General features: G+C 37.1%; 1 protein-coding gene across 13 annotated transcripts in view; it reads right to left on the bottom strand.

Moving 5' to 3' along the window:
- ZNF438 (zinc finger protein 438) overlaps positions 1-21,630 on the bottom strand; it is a 52,531-nt gene that overhangs the window by 20,182 nt on the left and 10,719 nt on the right. For 8 of the 13 annotated variants that reach the window (XM_032100500.1, XM_032100471.1, XM_032100543.1 and 5 more), the window contains one exon: positions 477-533. The exons of 3 other annotated variants lie outside the window; for them this stretch is intronic. In XM_032100500.1, coding sequence (XP_031956391.1) covers positions 477-504 — 28 coding nt within the window. In that variant the 5' untranslated portion in view covers positions 505-533. Of the gene's footprint in view, positions 1-476; positions 540-21,630 lie in introns of those variants that run through there. 2 more of the 13 variants (XM_032100507.1, XM_032100525.1) reach the window with 1 other exon arrangement.

The raw sequence follows: 21,630 nt of genomic DNA, 5'->3' as shown, positions 1-21,630 counted from the left end.
GCACAAAAAAATATTCATATGGATGGGAATGCTGGATAAAAGGCATTTAAAAAAAATCAAAGTTAATGTTTATTTTCCTGTTTCTGCTAATTGTGTAGCATAATTTGCAGATAGATTTGACCCCATTTAATATGGGGATCAAATATAGCAGGGATTTTCAAATATATGAGGATTTTTTAAAAATTTAATAAAACCTGAATACTTAATTCTGCTGAATCAAACAAGAAGCAGATTTATGCACTTCAAGTTTCAGCTATGGGTGTTAACAGTAATTAGCAATGCCCTAAAGAAGAAAACAATTTTAGTATTCTAATTGTTTAAAGTAATAAATGCTGCAGTAATGTCTGCTTTTTCAAATCATACCTCAGCAGAATACTAGACACAAGAAATACAGTGATTAATAATGATGAGATTTCTTCCACATTTTGAATCACAAGCATCTAATTTCTAAAAAAAGTATAGAAAGCATACTATACCTGCAGAAGTTGTTAATGGATTCTGCATTATGCCCTTTAATAGTTACGACAATGTTCCTAGAAAGAAATACAGATACTTAGAAGCTCTGATAATTTTTAGAAACTAACAAAAAATGAACAGGACAATGGCAATAGTTTCCAGACTTGTATTTCAGAATGGATCCCAGTATGTCCACAGCTCTCACAAAACACCACCTGAGTTTTAAACCAAGTGTTTCTTATATGTGCTCTCCATATTTCAACACGGTGTACTACTAACTTAGCCTTCTTGTAATTAAACACCTCTCTTAAAGCCAGGAAGGAGGACAGTCATGAATCCCACCCTGACAATGCATTCTGAAGAATCACAGACAGGTTACAGGGTTAAGCAATCATTTCCCTTCAAACATGTGGACCTGTTGGGGAGGATCCAGAGGAGAGCCCCTATGCTGACCACAGTGCTGAAGCACCTCTTTACGAAGACAGGCCAAGAGAGATAAGGCTGATCAGCCTGAAGAATAGAAGGCTCCAGGGAGACCTTATAGCACCCTCCAGTACCTAAAAGCAGCCTACAGGAAAGCTGGAGTGGACTTTTTACAAGGGCATGTACAGATAGGACAAAGGGTAGTGGCATTAAACTGAAAGAGGAGAGGTTTAGATTAGATATTAGGAAGAAATTCTTTACTGTAAGGGTGGTGATGCACTGGAACGGTTTTCCCAGAGAAGCTGTGAATGTCTCATGCCTGGAAGTGTTAAAGGCCATGCTGGATGCAGCTTCGAGAAACCTGCTCTAGTGGAACGTTCCCTGCCATGGCAGGGTAGTTGGAATTAGGCGGCCTTTAATGTCCCTTCCAACCCAAACCATTCTGTGGTTCTCTGAGATTGCACAGATCCCATGTAACTGTCTGACCAACAGAATCTTCCATGGATGTTACAATGAAGATACCAGCTTGCTCTTGTGAACCTAACATTACACCACCATCTCTCCTTAATGTGGTGTTGGTATTTAAAACAAGATTTGATGCACTACATTTGACAAAACAGCTTTATATCAAATGGCCACCCGGTAAACTAAGACTTGGCTACTTCTTTCCAGTGCTGCTGAGTGTGCTGTTCAAGCTCTGGTGAAGTGGGATTCAACAGTCAGTTAAGAGGAAACATAGCAGAATATAATGACAATATAAAATTGTTGTTATCCACTTAGACTTATTTTTCATAAAATGGCCTAGCTTTTGGAATGGCTGCATAACTGTTTGGTTCAACTGACCACCACTAACATGTTAGACATCACAAAGGGTATAAAGCTCTTGTTCTCCTCACACAGCAGGAGACTTTGGGAAGGTAACAGATAAGGCCATTGACTGACACAGATGGAACTACAACTTCTTGGGGGGTTACTCAGATCTAGGCTTTCATACCTTTCATGTACAGCTACAACATCCCCATGAACAAAGCCAGCTGCACAGATGTGGAGATTGCTTACTTTCCCAACCAATTTAACAGCCAGGAGAATCTTACACAACATGCCAGACATGCACTCAAGACCCATCTTCTGAGCACAGGAAGTACCAAAGATTAGTTTTGGTTAAATACAGAAATACACAGGACAAATACTAATGCAATTACCAAACAAAATAAGCCTTGAATATATTTCTTTATGATCATGCAATAGACTCCAAGAAAGCAAGGGTGAGGTTCTAGGAAAATGGTTCTGTAGGTAGCAGTAAAGTAAAAAACAGACAAAAAATTCCATTTCAGGAAGTTCAACATCAAAGCATAAAAGAACATTGAGTGTGGCTGCTGTGAGGAGACTTCTCACACAGCAAACAGGTGAAGTTCTTTGGCACCTGTATCTTCTGCGCTGAGCCATACAAACCAAGCAGCTCTGGTACATAACCAGCACCTCCTGGCAGAGGTTTGCTAATGCCTATCAGCAGATTGCAGACTGCCTCAAAGAGCCTCTGTCCGTGGTACTTAAGCAGCCAAACCCTGAGCTGTCAGACCCAGCACACAAACACACATTGGCTCATCCAAATGCAGTTTGGGGTTGTGCAAACATACAGAAAATTCCCTCTACACATCCAAGAATGGAACAGACCACATCAGTGTCATTTCAGAATGGTGAGACACTTCTAGAAACCAGTGCGGGTTTCCAACTTCTCTGTTACCCACGTTGTAAGACATCCTTCTTTAAGGCCATATTGATCAATAACAGCTTTTCAGAGAATCGAAGTCCGAAGTTTTTCTTCCCCCTTAGTATTTACAGCACTTCAAAACGTACTGAAGCATTTAAAGCAACACATATTCTTGTAAAAACCATTTGAGAAATGATGTTCAAATAAAGATTCTCAAAATTATTACTTCAAAGTCACATTTTTTTAGGTTTGCATGGTCTTTCCCTGTGTATGGGAGCATCAAATCACATTAAGAGGGTGCCCCATCTATAGTTACCCTCTACTTTTAGAATTACAACAAACCAGACTTCAGGATACAGATCAACAACTCTTAGAATACCATGCAGAAATAGAAGCTCCAGACATTTTTCCAATGTTCTTCCCAGACATATTCACAAACCCTAACCCTACAACACAAAATTGGATCATATAAATCCAAACAATTTGTAGAGGCATCTCTGATTTGAATTCAACTCTAACTGCAGTAAGATAATGGTATTAACCTAGAAAATCCAGTGCTTATTTGACAGACAAGTACATTGATCACCTGCTCTTAATAATAATTATAATAATTTTTAAAGAGTATAATTTCTCCAATTAACATTGATAATTTCTTTCAGCAATTCATGAATAGTTTTTTTATTGTTGTTACATGAAAGAACCTTTCACCACACTTTATATTTGGAGGTATTTAATCAAGTAACCTCCCTTTTTGGAAAAACTGAAGAGCTCAAGATTCTGAAATCAGGACAAATTCGTATCATTCCTTCAAATTTTTCTATCCATCCTTATATGTATGTTTTCTTTGACTACATACACAGTTTACAAAACAAACCATAAACATTGTGTACTTGTTCTGTCTGTGTTTTACACTGTTTTCAAATACATCAGCGGTGATCCTGTCTTTTTGATCCTTTCTCTGACAGTTTCTGACACTTTTCTGCTAGTCTGTAACGTTTGACAGGTATTTATTATCTACACACATTTTATGCATGTCCTAAACATAAAATACAGCCTTATCAAAACGTTCTGTACTGCGCATTGATTCAAACTTTTAGAATTTGAAGTTTATAGCATCCACAAAACTACTTATGCCTGCCCTGAGCAGGTTTTTGTTTTCTGGGGTTTTTTTTCCATTTCACTATAAATCTGGCTTGGCATGACTACTTCCCATTAGAAAAACATGCTGATGTTCAAAAAAACTCTAAACTTAGAACTAAAATTACTAATTAAATTTTGTACCTCTTTTACACTCTTATAATCCAGAAAAAATTTTAGGCTGCTCACCAACTAACAAGTCAGTATGTCTTGATGTTTTTATTGAATACTGAGGACATAAATGTTCTTTCACTCTTCCCTGGTCATATTTGAGTCCAAAACTGGCTCTTTCCACATACAGGAGATGATATGGATTATTTCTATCTGGCAGTATCATAAATTCTTCTCCACCTGAGAGCTTATCAAAGTGATAAACATTTTTAAATTCTATATAATCTTAAAATTTGTTTTGCTCAGTTTGTAACTCTACCATAAGACACTAAATTAAATCATTCAAATCACAGTACTCCAGAACTCAAATTAGTTCTCTAGAAATCTGCTGCTGACTACTCAGAGATGAAAAGAAATCTATTACAAGAATTCAAGTGAAGCAGAGTTGAGTTGGACAGAATTAGAAAGTAAAATCTCTCTTAATGCCATAAAATAAGCTCTATCATGCCTGTACTATTCCTTATGTAACCAGAGAATGAAAGGATAAATTTCACTATCCCTAAGAGGCAAAAATAGCAAGCAAACTGGAACAAAATCCTATACTTTAACTTAGTCTTTAACAACCAAAGGACACAGAGCATATACATATAATAATTTAAGAGCAATTTTCACAGAAAGATACCCACAGGTCTTTTATATGAAACAGGTGTCCTTATAGACACACTGAATATGAATATCAGTTGAACCCAATTAACCTAATTTGATGCTTGTCCATACTAAGACATTCATCTTAGATGTTACGCAAAATCCTTTAGGATATTACAGAGAAAGCGATAAATAGGCTGTAAAGGTTATCACATTAATTTTACTGTCATCCTCATGCTTTAAGCAGACATCAAAACTAAAAACCTCGTCCTCTGGGAAAGAAGAACTATCTGAAAGTAATTATAGGACTTATTATCATAACAGTATTAAACTAGACCACTATGACCCTACCCAAATTTATTTTTGGTACCTTTTGTTAAAAGAACAAAGCTGCTCAATGATGACTGCACCTTCTAATGCAGTGAACATTAGTTCAGGTACTGGAAGAAAGCATTAAATCCAATCTTATAATTTCGTATTAAGTTCAATTATGAATTTTAATTTAAAACTAAGCATGTAAAGAAGTGTTAGTCAAATATTATGTAATTTAATTTCAGAAGGAAAACATCCAGCTAAAAAGAAAAATTAAATACTTAGTACAGTTTAGAAAAGACATTCTCCTGACAGAAACCCATGAAATGCCCATTTGTATTTCAAAAGCAATTTTATTCACTTCATTTTTCACACCTGTTCTTTCATATACTGTGCCATCTTGTAAATGAGTGCCATGCAAACATTATTTCCCATAATTTAGAAACTTTTCAACTGAAATCAAGTTCCCCAAGAAGCCTGAATGTATTGAATCAGCATAGCTTCCAAGAAAGTTGGCAAAATCCATTTTTATATATATAGGCCTAGTTAAACTGGAAATAGAAGATTAAAACATTGAAGCTATGCAAAAATAGAGGAAGATAAAAATGACAGAGACTATGACTGACTAGTGTAACACACAAAAGCATTTGTTCAAGCAATTATATTTGCCAAAAGCCTGCAGTGCTTGGCTACTTTATAAAATCAAGCACAAGGCATTAAGCCAATTTGTTTAAAAAATAAAAATCCCTCCAAAATCCTAAACCCCAATAACCAAGCAATAGCTGATTTGCATTTCTGAAAACCTGCAAAAATATTCTGCATTTCACTATTCGCATCCTCAGTCTCAAATGTCTGATTTATTCAATGTTTTCTATTTTACATATTTTTACATCAGGAGTTAATCCTATATCAGTACATCCTTGTCTTCCTATTCTAGATCCAAAGAGATATACATGTAGTCACAAACAACAGTGTGTGAAATTGCTCACTGCTTATGTTTCCATACTTAGATAACTCATCACGGAGAAATGTGTGTCCATGGCAGAATTCTTTTGGCTGAGCCCATTAGATGACTTCAGCAGAACCACAAAAAGAAACAGAACAGTACAAACCCAGCAGAACCTAAAACCCAGGCTATTTTTAAATTTTTGGTCATCCTGTGAGATGGACCAGTCCAAGTGCCTTTCCTGAACTTCAAGCCTTACATGCACTGAATGCCACGGTGGCAATCCTGGACAAAAATGCTTCCCTTCATACTCTGCTGGGTGATGTGGGGAATGGTTGGCTGGCAAGCCTACACTCGGCCCATCTGTCAGAGTGGAACTGTGCCTACACGACAGGTTCTATGCCACTTTCAGTAACATGTTGCTGAGAATAAAAGCTTATTTATGAAACAACATAGGGCAACATCAACGTTTGGCTTAAAATAGCAGGCAAATGAAAAATGATTGCTTTTCTTGAGGAGATAAGTCTTTTGAAATCAGCTTGAAGGTTTTTAAGTTTTATGAATAAAGACTAGCACATACACTGCAAGAAATGAGGCTGTTCCACACATTTTCTACTATTGTAGATAAACTAGCATACTAATTATTATTTTACAACTGTAACTAAGAAGCAAATTCAAAGACCTCCAAAAAGATGTATGAAAGTGGAATTTCTCAAAAAGACATTGGGAGAAGAGAAGGCTAAAGAAGGTGCAATATTGATTCTTCATTTTATGAAATGTGTGTGTATTAAACAAAGTGGACTTGAACAGTTTTTATGACTATAAATAAACCCAACTATTTTCCATTCAAGGAAACAACGCCATTCCAAAAAAAATTAAAAATAGTATGGTCACTATTATGCCTCATATTAGACAATTCATTGAATGTCAAAAAATAACACGTTTTTTTCCAAATTTCTAGTTTAAAAAGACAGAATGCCATTATGTTTTCCTTAATAAATCCCTTCTCGGTAGGAGTGCTCTGAACGCCACAAACTGGAGACCCGTGTAAGTTCCATGTCTGGGTTAGACATCTCTGCCATTACTCTGTATTAAAAGGCCAAAGCTTCTGATTTAAAATACAGTCTTGATTATTAGTAGTGTGAAACTAACTGTGAAATAATGAATCAATACAAATTAATACATTTTGTTCTTGATTCTGAGGACAGCTAGAAACAATAGTTCTGGAAAATACAAATTTAATTTTTGTAACATACTACATGAAATCTATGCTGTCCATAGTTCTTACAATTTAAAATCAAATTAACTTAGTATTTAAAACAAAACAAGAAACAGAAACATGTACCATTCTTTGGGGGTAATGACTAATCTAGAATTCACTTTAAAATTCAAACTGCACAGTTCCTTCTGCTCCTGTTCCTCCCCACCACCACATTATCCTGGTTCTTAATTAAGCATTAATTTATTGCTTGAGTCCAAACTGCTTAGAACCTTTGCTGGGATTCTCAACAATGCAGCTTCATAAGACACAATCTATGTATCTTACACTTCTGTTAGTAATATGTTGTAATATTCATAGTGGAATTGCAGCACAGCATTATAGTTTTCAGTTTGCAATGCCTGATTGAATTGTGAGACTTCTTGACTTTTGGTCATAATTAATTGCTGTTTTGATCTAGTAAGAGCAGACTACGTATTTTATCTCTCACTGTGTACCTGCTGCTGTACATTAGCGTTCTTTTCAGAGAAACAATATCACAAACACTAAACAGCAATTTCAGTGAAGTTACACTGAAACTTCACAGAGCCAGACAAACATCTATGATTGTGTACACAGCTACTCACAAAATCATTCAGGTTGGCAGGAACTGCACAAGGTCATCCCATCCAACCTCCCTGCTTAAAACAGGGTCAACATCAGCCTTACAGTTTCATCCAGATGGGTTTTGAAAACCTCAACAACTGCCTTTCAGAAATCAAACTGTATTTACTAACTGACAGCAAAGGGTAGCCTGAAACTTACAGAAAAATTTGGTCTACATACATAGGACAGATAGTTCCATCAATTCCTGTTGCAATGCTCTTACCATACTTCAGAATTAGCTAAGCCTCCCATATTTCATATCTAATCCATCAGCTATGCTGATGGATTAAAGAGAACTTCAGTGATCATCAGAGAATAAAGATATTCTGTAATAAATTGACATATATACTTTTTATTTACCTCGTAAATAACCAGTTTTTACACTACAGAAGACCAGGTTATTTCAAAGAGCAGAATAAGGTTAACATACAAAGCTACCAACCAAAATAATTAGAGGACTAAAGGAAAGACCAAAAAACCCACTAGCTGTATTTTACTTGGGTTTTTTTCATCTTCCTCAACTTTAACATTTGAAGAATAAGCTATTACTAGTAGTGTTATAACTTCCACTGAAAGCTTTAGGAGTCTGTTAGTTATCAATTTCAGACTACAGAAAGAACCAGCCAGGTCTGCAATGCTGAAAGAAGAGCAAGTTTTGTTTAATCTGGTAGTCCTAACATATTCTGGAGATACTTAATACCTCAAAACATAATCACGCATACAAAAGATTTATTTGAATGTGTCACATAACACAGCCCTAAAAATTCCATTAATAATTAAAGGATTAAGAGCTACATTCACCCGCTCAATTTGACTGATTTAAGTTTGAATTATGATGCTGAATTCTTCACAGAATCACAGATAGCCCTTAAATTTTGTAGAGACTAAACAAGAAATAATAAATCACTTTTTCTATTTTGGCTTAAGTATATTTTGGGTTGTCACTAATCTGCATCCCTCTAATAAAACTTCCTGTGTCATTCAGGAAGGATTTTTTACAGGGTTCCATTATTTTCACATAGTCTGGGTATATTGTCAATGTTCTACTTAGAAAAAAAAACCAACAGCCAACAAAAAGCAAAAAAAACACTCCAAGGTTTGCAAGGCGAATTGCTTTTACAATTCTGACTAAAATAATGGAATTATTTCTGATTTTACAGCTGCAAACCTGAGCACAGTACTCAATTTTGCCATGGTACCAAATAAGAGCATCATCTACAGCTGTTTCCGTAACAATTTCCATTACAAGTTTCTCAAAAGGTCAAGAAAGCTGCACTGTGGTGTTTATAGAGTTTGTGCAGCAATATCCTCTATACTTTATAAAATGCAGTGTATGCTTTGTAACTTCAATGTATCATAGTCACAGACCCAAGAAAGACAAGCATTCAAGAACTAAAAAACCAAAATTAATATTAAAAATAAAAATAAAGCAGTTTACTATCACTATGACTGTGCCCAATCAAGCAATAAATGACCTAGGCCAAGATGGGATATATTTCTAAGATGTTAAAATTCAAACTACCTACCAACTAATGATTTTCTGTTGAAAGTCCCGCTCAAAAGGGCTCACCTGTAACACACAAACTTCTAAGACAGAAGTTAAAGAAACAAAGAACAGGAAAATTGTATTAGAGCCAAAAAAACTAACACTGCCTAAGACCATTGAAGCAAACTAAATTCTAAGGCCTAATTCCTCTCAAACAAAAAAAGCTCTTAATTTGATTTACACACTCAAATATTCACTGACATATATTGAAGAAAAAAGCCTATTTTCTTCAGCTGAACTCAAAAATAACTTCTAAGTTCTACTGAAGAAATAGAGTTCATTTGAGCACATGTATACCCTTTGTGAGGCACAGCTGGTCCTTGCAGATAGCCCTGCAGTAAGAAATATTCCAGGTAACAAATCAGATGTTGTACCAAGAACTGCTTCGACTGTTTTGGTGCTACACTGATTCTGCCCTCTAACACTGCTAGCCCAGGGCTGTTTCAGGGCTAAGGATGAGGTTTTTTCTGGATAGTTGAGCATCCACTTCAAGAACACATACACTTTTAAAACTGGAGATGTAAATACAATAGTTGGATTTTTTTTAAACAATACTCAACATTAAAAACATTGCCCAACTATCAGTTGTATCTTATGTTTCCCAAACATGATCCTACTCACTAGAAAGGAATATGTATTTAACAAGTCACACCTAAAAAACCTGTAAAAATCTAATGACTAGCATAAGCAACTTCAATCTTATATGACTTCCACCTTTACTGCCTCCCAAGCATATAATAAACTGTTCTACACTAGAAGAATCATCAAACAGTAAGTTTATAAATTAGAATATGATCTCACTGAAGTACCCTCATAAAAGCCAGAGTTCCAAATTTAGTGCAAAAGTTAAAAGGTCACATTTTAATAAAAGTTCTGTCACAGTAGGTGCCTTAAGTGTTAAAGAATATTGCATAAATTTTATACTTGTAGATAAAAAGAATTCCCAACACACAACCAACGCACCCAAAATTATCTTGCATAATTAAGGGCAGTTCAACACCCACAGCTGAAGATGTGAACTACAGCCCTGGAACCCTCCTGAGAGCTGCAGCCAGACAGCTGACAGCCCAGCTGAGCACTGAGCACAGGCAGCAGAGGCAGCATCTGCCCTCCCTGTTGCTGCTGCGCCCAGACTAACTCATCCAGACCCCAGCAGAGATGTTCAGCTGCTCGCCCGCATTCTTTGCTTGGTCACATCCCTCTCATTTTCTGGGAAAGGACTGTCACCACTCTGATGGATTCTCCTGCATGGAATGCCCCACTTCCCTGGTTGGGAGCTCCCAGAGCTATGATCCAACTTAGAAAGCAACTTCTGGGCTGAAGTGACTAATGTGTCATTTATTTTAACAACAATCAGAACATAACAGAGGGCATTTTCTAGTCGATCTGGTATAAACACATTTTTTAATACAAACAGTAAAATTTAAATAGACAAATATTCCACAGGCTTATCTAGTTTTGGTGACATGCTTTATTGACTAGCATCAAGAAGTACACAAAATATCAGCTGTTGTTCAAACCGGTACACCATTCCTAGAAAATATAGAGGACAACATATTCTATGATTTATTTAAATTACTCTTTTTTTTTTTGCAGTCTATTACTCTCTACCAGCACTACGTTACTAATGAACCATACTTATTAAAAAAACTTCCACACAGTTAAAAATACAAAAAAGAATAAATCAAAATCTAACCTGTCCTAGTTTACTGCCTTCACTGACTTAGATTGTGTTGTTCTCATTGTGCAAATGGTCCTTGCCAAAATAATTTTCGTTTTTGTATCCACCACCCTGTTTGCTGTTTAAAAAACGTTAAAAGGCACAGAGCTTCAAAGACTATCAGACATTTTTAATGAAGTGTCCTTAAAACATATTCACGGAGAAAAAATGTGAAACAAACATGTCAAAATTATTCCTGGATGCTGTCCAGCAACCAGCTGTGGTGTGCAGTCTATGCTAACCCTGGGAACATTCTTCTTTCTCTATGGGCCTCCAGCTTTGTCTTCTGTTCTTACGGATATTTGTATTCCAAATGCATTCAAGTTAAATCTCAAACTAAGCAAGACCAAACTGAATTAGTACTTCAAGAGGAAAACAATTAAGCATGACCAAGCTTTTAAAGCAACTAGGCTTTTTTGGTTTGACACACAAAGTACCTTTTCATTAATTTACCATAAAAACCATGTTGTCGGACACCTACACTGCTTAAGTCATGTCAAGCCTTCAAATTCTAACACTCAAGGTCTGCTCACTTAGGGTAATTAAATAACCAAACATCTATTTTTTGAATAGCAGCACTAATTCCTACTTTATGTCCAAATCCAGACTTTGCTAGTCGTGTTCAGTGCCTGTAGAGTTCTAATTATTTAAGACACTGTTCACAGAGAGATAAGAAAGGCAAAGGTCACGAAAGAAAGGCTAAGGAAAAAGTGGGCCTAATGCTTAGCAGAGAAGGTGAAGGAAGCCATGGAAAAGGCTGAGGCACTGATACAACATTACCAACAGTAGATGAAGATGCAAATCCATAGGATCAGAAGGATGCATTCAGTAGTGCTGAGAGACCCGATCAGTGTCACTGCAAGGATGCATTCTACAATCTTTTAAAAGTCATGGCATCAAGGGAGATTCCCAAAGACTGGAAAATGGCACATAGCCATCTTCAAGAAAGGCAAGAGAGAGGATCTGGGGAACTACAGGCCAGTCAGCCTAGTATCAGTTTAAAGAAAGGAGTAACCCCATGCAGCAGTACAGTGTAGGTCTGACTTGCCCATTCTCATCAGCATTAATTATGCAATTCTCCTTTAAATCTTCACTGACAGCATACTACTATCGGCCTTTTCAAGGTGCACTTATTATACTTTCTAAATTTGGGCACATTAGTTCCCCTTCACCTCCAGCCTTCTAAAATTTCTCCACTGTTCCATGATTTGTTAAAACTCAAAATGAATAATTCATATAGCTTCTAAGCTTTTTTTCTTTTTTAGTATCTGTAGGTGTCAGTGCAGCAGATTTAAAAACATTTAACATTAATAGTTGCTGGTACAGTGATAATACATTCTTCCCATCACTAATGATGGAGGTGGTGAGATGTAAAAGCATCATCCATCCAGCCTCTTTCTGAATACAGAACAAAATATTTATTGAATATTTATGCCTTTTTCTGCACAGCAGAAATTTATCATCCTTGCCCGGTATTGGACTTCTATCATTACTAAGCTTTTGTACCCTTCAAGAACATCCTCTATATTTAAAGAATTCCATTGTACTCTACTGCCCACAGATTTTTATTAATAACTTTACCTCCTTAATCTCCTGTCTCCAAGCCATACAGTGCTTGCCATCATCAGCTCCCCATTCTTTAAAACTGTATTGCTTCACTCCCCTCCTTACCTTGTTTCAACCAAACAAATCATGTTTCCTAAGAGAAGAATTGTTCTGGGAGTAACTAAACGAACAAGTACGTGTAAAGCAAGTCACATTTTTATTCTCAAGCACTCCTTGTTTTTTAAGTCTGCTCTTTTAAAGATTAAAGTTGGAGATATGTGCATGCAGAATTTGTTCTTGGCTCCCAACCTGCAAAATTAGATCACAGTTCCTAACACACCTGCTCTATTTATTCTACATGCATCAGAAAGAAAAACCTGTACAGAAGGAAACAGAGTGGCTTTTGTTTGAAAACTGTCAGATACATATGAAGAAGTATTTCCAAAGCTTCAGAAATTGATTAGTGGCCAATTGATTTATCAGCACAAGCTGATAAAAACCAATACCTGCAACAGGCTGAATTCTCATAATTTTCCTTTACTGAATACAGAATGACTTTTAAGAAAGTGCTCATGTTTCTAGGATCTGAATTACATTGATAGAAAGTCTCCAATATATTTTTTTCAGATAAAAATCATTGGCACAGTACTACTCATCTGAACGGTGAGAACTCTTCAAGCAGGCAACAAAACATTTCATATACAAAACCACAGAAAAGCCTGTAAGGTTTTGCTGCGACATTTCACTTTTTAGAGAGGTTCTCTAGTGAACACTCATTGAACATGTTTTAACATACAAATTATTTCAGTCTGCTATAATTTTCTTTACACAGCTGTGATTTGGTTTTTTAATTTATCATTTTGCTTTATCTCAAAAACTTGCACTAAATAGCAAAATATACAAGCCAGGACAAAGAACACGATATCCTATAAGATTTAGATAAGAGTTTTAATACGGAAAGAACATTACCAAACATATTTCCATAAAAACAAAAATCAATGCTTCCCTTGCAGCAAAGCAGAAAACCCTGCGTATTATTTCTAACACATTCCCTTCCACTCTTCAAAGTCAGTCACCTTTCACTAGTAGTGAAATAATACAAGATCTGTGTTGTAATCTTTGTAGTTTTGAGATGTGCACTGAGTGAACGCCAACAATCTGCATCATCCTCTCTATCATTCATTCATCCAGCTCAACTACTTTTTACAGCACTGAAGGGAAGGGAGGGGAGATTAAAAATACTGTTGATAACAGTAAAGACATTTTGCACTTTTCTTCTAAGCTATTTCTGATCTGCGTGAATTCACTTTCTGCATGCAGGGCCCATGGCCCATACCATGTAAATGTCAGTGATCATGCTACAAGTTAGAACTGAATTAACCTTAAAAATGAAACACAAAATTGCAGTGACAAAGAGTTCCCTTGAAATCCACAGTCCTTTGATTAATCTAAAAAAATAAGTATTTCCACTGATGACAGTTATCTTCAAAGATAAATGAGTAAATATTTTTTTCAGTATTTCTGGCTATATACATATTTCATCTGCAAGTGTTTTCAGAACTATTGACTGCAACAGCTGTAGAACTTACAGTATTTAAATATCATGAAATTCACAGACTGGAAGCCAAATTTATTTTATATAGATGGAAGAATTGATCTTAAGTTTCTGAAATGCGATGTTTTGGATAGGAATTTTAGAAGAAGCCTCCAATAAGCAAAAAATTTAGACTATATATATATATTTAGCAGATGACAAAACAAAATTACTTCAAGCATCAGAGCAGATAACAAGAACAGAACTCTTTCTAAGCAGGAGAAACACATGTATAATAAGGATACAGTGTATTCTGTTTCCTAACATCTTTAAAATTGCTAAATACCTTGTAATGGTCTCTGTTTTCATGACCCTTCATCTAAAACCATAAAATTAAAAAGCCTTAAAAATACAAAATAACAGAGTAAACTGAGTTGGAAGAGACCCAGAAGGATCATAGAGATCAACTCCTGGCCCTGCAAAGCATCATCCCCAGGAGTCACACCATACGCATGAGAGCATTGTCCAAAAGCTTCTTAAATTCCATCAGGATTGGTGCTGTGACCACTTTCCTGGGGAGCCTGTTCCAGTGCCCAGCCACCCTCTGGGTGAAGAACCTTTTCCTGATATCCAGCCTAAAACTCCCCTGACATAACTTCATGTCCTGTCACTGGTCACCAGAGATCAGTGCCTGCCCCTCCTCTTTCCCCTTGAAGAAGCTGCAGACAGCAGTGAGGTCTCCCCTCAGTCTCTTCCCCAGGCTGAACAGACCAAGAGACCTCAGCTGCTCCTCACATGGCTTCCCCTCAAGGCCCTTCACCATCTTTGTGGCTCTCCTTTTTACGCTAACAGCTTTATATCTTTCTTACATTGTGGCACCCAAGACTGCCCCAGGACTCGAGGTGAGGCTGCCCCAGTGCAGAGCAGAGCGGGACAACCCCCTCCCTTGCCCGGCTGGTCTGTACCTGATGCACCCCAGGACACAGCTGGCCCTCCTGGCTGCCAGGGCACTGCTGGCTCATGTTCACCTTGACATGGACCAGGACCCCCAGGTCCCTTTCCATGGCACTGCTCTCCATCCTCTCATTCCCCAGTCTCTACACCCAGGATTACCCATCCCAGGTGCAGAACCCAGCACTGTGCCTTGTTGAACTTCATGTGGTTAGTGATTGTCCAGACCTCTAATTTGTCAAGATCACTCTTCTGGGCCTCCCTGTGGTGCATCAGGCACAGCATCGCCAGCTGGGCAGGTGAGGGGATTGTCCCACTCTACTCTGCACTGGGGCAGCATCTCCCTGAGGCCCGGGTGCCACAACGTAAGATATAAAGCTGTTAAAAAGTGTAAAAAGGAGAGCCACAAAGATGGTGAAAGGCCTTGAGGGGAAGCCAAATGAGGAGCAGCTGAGGTCACTTGGTCTGGAGGAGACTGAGATGAGACCTCATTGCAGTCTACAGTTTCCTTGTGAGGGGAAGATGAAGGGCAGACACTGATCTCTTCTCTCTGGTGACCAGTGACAGGAGCTTACGAAATGGCCTGAAGTTGTGTCAGGGGAGGTTTAGGTTGGATATTAAGAAAAGATTCTTCACCTAGAGGGTGGCTGAGCACTGGAACAGGCTCCCCAGGGAAACGGTCACAGCACCAGCCTGACAGAGTTCAAGAAGTGTTTGGACAACGCTCTCAGGCACAGGGTGTGACTCTTGGGGTTGCCCTGTGAAGGCCTAGGAGCTGGACTTTGATGATCCTTGTGGGTCCATTCCAACTCAGGATATTCTGGGATTCTTTCTGCGCACCAGTGGTAAATAACATAATTCACCAACATTTTAGCAGTATTTAAGACTCTGTTACATATAGTTCAAGTCAAGAAAGCCATGAAGATAAAAACTGCCCTCAAAAATCTAGTCAAGAAGGGCTCTGTGACAAAACAGCTTGTGAACACTGAAAGTGAGAAACCACTGCACTTGAAAACAAAGTGCCTTCAAGTTCTACCAAATGTGCTATTACACCGGATGTGTGTTAAATTTGCTTACATGTTACTTTTTATAGCCAGTTTCAAACAGAGGCATTTAATCTTTCCTTAGATAAGTAAAATGAATTAATTACGAACAAATCCTAGACACATTTATGCATTTTGTCACAATAGTAATTTACATGTCCTCCCTAAGAGAGAACTTGTACAACTCTGAATAGAAAAATACAGTTGACTACATTGTCTGAAAGCTTAAAAGCTCACCTAATTCAAATCAATCTTTATTTCTATAGCAGCTTGTTAAAACCAAACAGCTTCTTTCTCTGCACTAAATAAACTTAAGGTTAGGTCCAACTCTTCCCTGCATCACAGCTACATTCATCACCTTGCCTCTAGTACATTACAGACAGGTAAGTGCAAAAGAGTTTTAACTTAAATCACTAGAAGATCAACATGCACACACACACAGAACCAGCTTACATCCTGTAACATGACTTCTATATAAAAAGCAAGAGGCAATTTGCATAGACTCTGAAACCACAGATTTTTCATAGAAAAAAATTCATTATCACTCAGGGTACTTTCCACCACAAAGGTGAAATTCATAATGGAGAGACTGCTCAGTTACATTCTAAGCATTTTACAAAGTAAATTTAAAACAGGTTACCTTTAATTACAAAATAATGAGTAATTATTCTCTGTCTTCATCTGAGGTCAAGAGAATGGCAAGATGAACTATACATCCTATGAGATGGAAAACAGGCTTCAATAGAGTCTGCCTCTCAACTAACTCTAAAGTCATCAGTGTTTTCATAATATATAGTCAAAAGTAAGCTGTTTTGGGGGGAAAAAAAAGCTTTAACAAAAGTATTACCCTGCTGCACAGGAAGCCTATCATGCTTGCAATATGTTTAACCCAAGTGGCTACGCAAAGGTAAACCCTCCTCATACGAAGTTTCCTAACAAATCTCAGGTATCTGAAGATGACACGCAAGCCACAATAAAATGACAGTCTAATTGGAAATTATAAGCAGTATCTTCTTCTGTCCAGTTATACTCACTTAGTGCTTCATGGCTTTTTTCACATAACTACTGTATAAATACTTTATGCCAGGACTGGATTTCTCTGTCTTGAACAATACCCCGTAAGAACATCTGGGTTCAACAAAAGAAATAGACATATCTGACAGCCAGGTTCCCAGTTATGTGACAGAGTACACAATTAAGAACTGGGCAGCATACTGACTGCATTCCAATTATAACTAAGCCATCAAATTCAAGACTTCCTGAGAAGAAAAAAAAAAGACATTTTTATTAAAATATATTCTTCCTATCCTTCACTAGCATAGCAGCACAGTCAACAACACACACACCGTTTTAATTTCTATTTATATAGTAAAGCACAGGCATCAGAATGCATGAGAATTAAACTAAGAAAATGGCTCAAACTGCTATGATTTATTACCTACAAACCATTTTCTTACAGGTATAATCATATAATCCCATTGAGCTCACAGCAACACATTCACAAGACTCCAGTCAGTCAGGTACCGGGATGACTTCTGAGTATCTGTGTTGCAAGTACAATAATACAGCTAAACAAAATAGAATTACTTGCAGCCTGAGAATTTCACAAAGCAGCCAATTAAATGCACAAGTCAATAAGACTAGGATTATGACAAAAAAAGTTACCTGTAGTAGCATAATAAGATAATGAGATTGCTCTTAGCCAAAGTATCAAAATTCTGGCTATTTCTTGAACCAATAGTGCACAGAACCTCCAACTACTTTCTCTGACATTGTCAGTAACAAAAAAAAAAAAAAACCCAACACCCCCCATGTCAACGTATCAGCCCATTACAACTCCTCACACTGTAAAAAAACCCTGCCACCACAACTTTTCATCTTTCTTGGCACTGTGAGAAAACAACATAAAGGTCATGGAAAACAAACTTCACTCACATTCTTACAGGTGTCTCCTCCATATTAAAGCGGAAGAAGAGCACCACAGAGAACCTTTTGGTGCCTTTGCAACAGAACAGTTCCCACACCTCTGAAGTCAACATCTTTCAGCAGTATAGTCACTTCTATTTAAAAACAAAATAATATTTTGGGTTTACTGTTTATATATCAAAATTGAAAATCAGAAGAAATACAGTACAATTCAACTATGTAGGAAAGACAGAATTGAGTAAGATCCTGGCTTTTTTTCCTTTTTTTTTTTTTTTTTTTTTAGCTATGCAGCTACTGCAAAGAATTTAAAAGAAAAAAGAATCCTGAAGGCTCAGCTAAGTAGTTCTACATTCAAACAAGCTTAAAAGGATTTGCCAATTATATGGTCAAAAGTAAGAAGCTATAGTCAAAATCTGTCTTTTTTATATCATAACCTATTTTCCAAATGTATTAAGAAAAAATAATCTTTAATGTGAACTTCTAGTCATTCAACCAAGATTCAGCAAATTCTAAACCCACACACTTGATTTGTCATGTATTTTGGCTGCTAAGTCTGACTCTAAAAGAGTGATGTGCTACCTTATTATTATTTTTTAAAAGATTTCTCTTGGGATTGCAGCCTATCTCACACAGGAAGGAGAGATTTTTATCCTTAAAAACAGGAGGTTCGCCCACATGATCACCTGGGACAAACTTGGCCAGTGTAAGCAGGCTAGAAGGTTATAGGAGCCTGGGAATGTTTAACATCAAGAAAGTAATTACAGCCCAGCAAGATCAGAAGGAATTACACAGGAAATGTGAACAGTAACCCTTTCATGCCAAAAAAAATCATGAAAAAGTGAGCTCTCAGCTGCCAGACTATAAGGCTGTACAAACCAATTGCATAATGCAGGAATGGAAAAAACACTACATATTACTAGGCTATAAATTCCCAATGATGTGATAAAGCTACACCTTCATGAAAAGAAGAAAACCCCTGGTCTTTCTTCGTGCCATGTATATGCAGTGTAATTAAAGCCCAGAAGAAACATGAAAAAGTTGCAAACACCACACATGAATGGTTGGTTGTCTCTTCTGGACTTTTTCTTTGAAATTTATGCTGACCAAACGGTGTTCCCTCTAGAAGATGGTCAAACATATTGTTTTTATTCAGTCATGGAAAACTTCTGTCCAAAATATGTAGAGCATTATTCAAGGAAGAATGCTAACTCTCTGTTACCTATTCCATAAAAATGAATCTCCCAAACTCTGAAATAAACCCCGTAACTCAGCAGAATGGGCTCCAAGTACTCCATGTGAAACAATTTCTGTTCTCTAGGGACACAGGGGGAATTTGAGTGATCTGACTGTAGTTCAGTCTAGTTAGAAAGGCTTCAAGTGTCATTTTGGAAAGTGAAAAGTGATCACATGCCTGTTCTTCACACAGAACTGGGACCCATTTTAGTTATACAAGAGATTTTTTTAAGCTCCTCACTAAGGAACATTGCATTCCTTTAAATCTACCAAGACATAATGCTGCACATAACCCCAGACAGACAAGAGATGAGCAATAAAGCAACCAAGCACTACTGTTTTTATTAGTTTATTAAAATTAGCATGAATATATTCTCATTAAACAAAAATAAGCTCCCCTAAAATGAGTGCTAGTGTTTATCTGCTCTACTGAAAAATGAGATAAAAAGAGATTTTTAAAATTAAAAAAAAATCAGTGAATTATCTTATTTAAGCAACATGCTTCTTTAGCTGTTCTTAAAATTACAAATCAGAACAGCATCATCACATATTGCATTGCCAAAACCAGTGTACCATACCACGACTTCAGCTTCTTTTCTTCCAAGCTTGTCACTCAGGTGTTCTCCTCTACCTTCCTTTACTACCAAAGCCTTTCTTTTCTCATCTCTTCTGTTGGATTCTGTTTTGTTTCCTTTTCCCTGCCTTCACATCTAAGGTGGGTGGGATTTTGCATCACTAAAGCCACATGCACCATCAATTCCTGGATGGCTGAAGTCTACTCAGCTACCTGCTCAGTGGAATTTCTAAATAAATAAAATCGAGGGACAAGAAAGAGAAAATACAAAAGCAGCACATGAGAATTTCAAACACAGGCATGCAAACAGAGCAGAGACAGTGTAGTACAGAAGTAATAAAGACAAAAAGTAATTGCTGACATTACAGCCTACACAAGTAACTGTAACTCCCATTCTTCAGGAGATAAAACTGAAACATGAAACAATCATATTTTCTATTTTACTGAGATGGAGGCTGAAAAGAGAGACAAGCACTGTGACCTCACTCTGGAGACAAAGGGAAAGTTCCATTTTCTCCTGCACTAAACTTAATCCCACTTCTAAGGGTTGGTGATTTGCAAAAATAAACTGAACTAGCTTTCCCAGTCAACACACATTCTTCAAAGATTAAAGTCACTTCTCCTGAATTTGTATGTCTCCACAGCAGATTAAAGATTCCGCAGTACAATATTCATACAATATGCTAGCCAAAAAAACTGCAATAGTGGATGAGCCACTGATTTTTCAGCAGCTATAAATGCAACACAAATCTATCCACAGCATGTAACAGTGTTTGTGGATTGGTCAAAAAAAAAATATTTCAATATTATTGACAGATACTCTGTTTTCAAAGTACTTGTACGTGTAAAGCAAAAATAGTCCCAGTGATACTGTATGGTTTTTTCAGTTCAATGTGCTTAAAACCCCAGCCTATTTTCAGCCAGGTGAACTAGCTGAAGCCTGTCAGAAGCCAGGAACTACCTACATGGGCTATTACCGTGCAAATGAGTTGGTGGCAACAGCCCCGGGAAGGGCTCCTGTACCTCCCAAGTGTAGGCAACACATCAGAAACTGAGCATTCCTTTCAATACAGGAACTTGCAGCTGACTCATCTGCTGCACCCTGAAGCAGCACTGCAGCTCACAACAGTGGGCACTGCATAGCATCCCTTTGCAAATCGACATTTTCCACCTGACCACATCTGCTCTTTGTGAAACCTCTTTAGAATTTATATCTGAAAACTAGTAGGAGTTGAACTCAGTGATGCTTGTGGGCCCCCTCCAACTCAAGATATTCCACAATTCTAGTGTACCACTACAAGTAATGCTTTTTAATTGGGAGCTTACTGGCATTCATCTTACTTCTAGAAAGAAATGTAATTAACTTTAAAAACTTTAAAAGTAAAAAATGTCATATTCTGGGCCTGTGAAACCACTTTATAATGAAAAAGTGAATTCCAAAGATATTAGTTTTTAAATTACTATGCTTCTAAATACAGTAATTTGTATTTATCTATAAACTAGATTTCAGTAGAAATTTAAAACTTCCTCTTTTGGGGACATCTACTATTAGTCAACCTAACACAAGTTAATATTCCCACCCAGTGCCTTCCTCACTACAAGTATACACATTAAACATTTTCTCCTTCCCAATAAAAACAGCTTTCTAAAGATAATTGCCAAAGACTGAATTATCAGGTCTACTACACCATTCAGAGACAAGTGCTGGAGAGAGAGGCCACCAAAGAAAACCTGAAAATGTTCTCTGTAAATATCCTCCAAAAAAGCAAGCATGGCTATTCTCTCTCAACCAGTACTAACCTCTACAAAATCCTTAAGTTTATCTATCAATTTTGCAATTACTAATCAACATTTTAGAAACGGTCTTTCTAGTGTTTCATGTCTGAAATGTTATAAAGGGACAATTCAAATAAATTGTGTTCATTATTGAACAGCATACACTTTAAAACATAC

This window comes from Corvus moneduloides, chromosome 1 (genome assembly GCF_009650955.1).
Source record: "Corvus moneduloides isolate bCorMon1 chromosome 1, bCorMon1.pri, whole genome shotgun sequence".
NCBI lineage: Eukaryota > Metazoa > Chordata > Aves > Passeriformes > Corvidae > Corvus > Corvus moneduloides.
The sequence above is the reverse complement of the archived record's forward strand: the minus strand, read 5'-3'. Positions and strand labels throughout refer to the sequence as shown.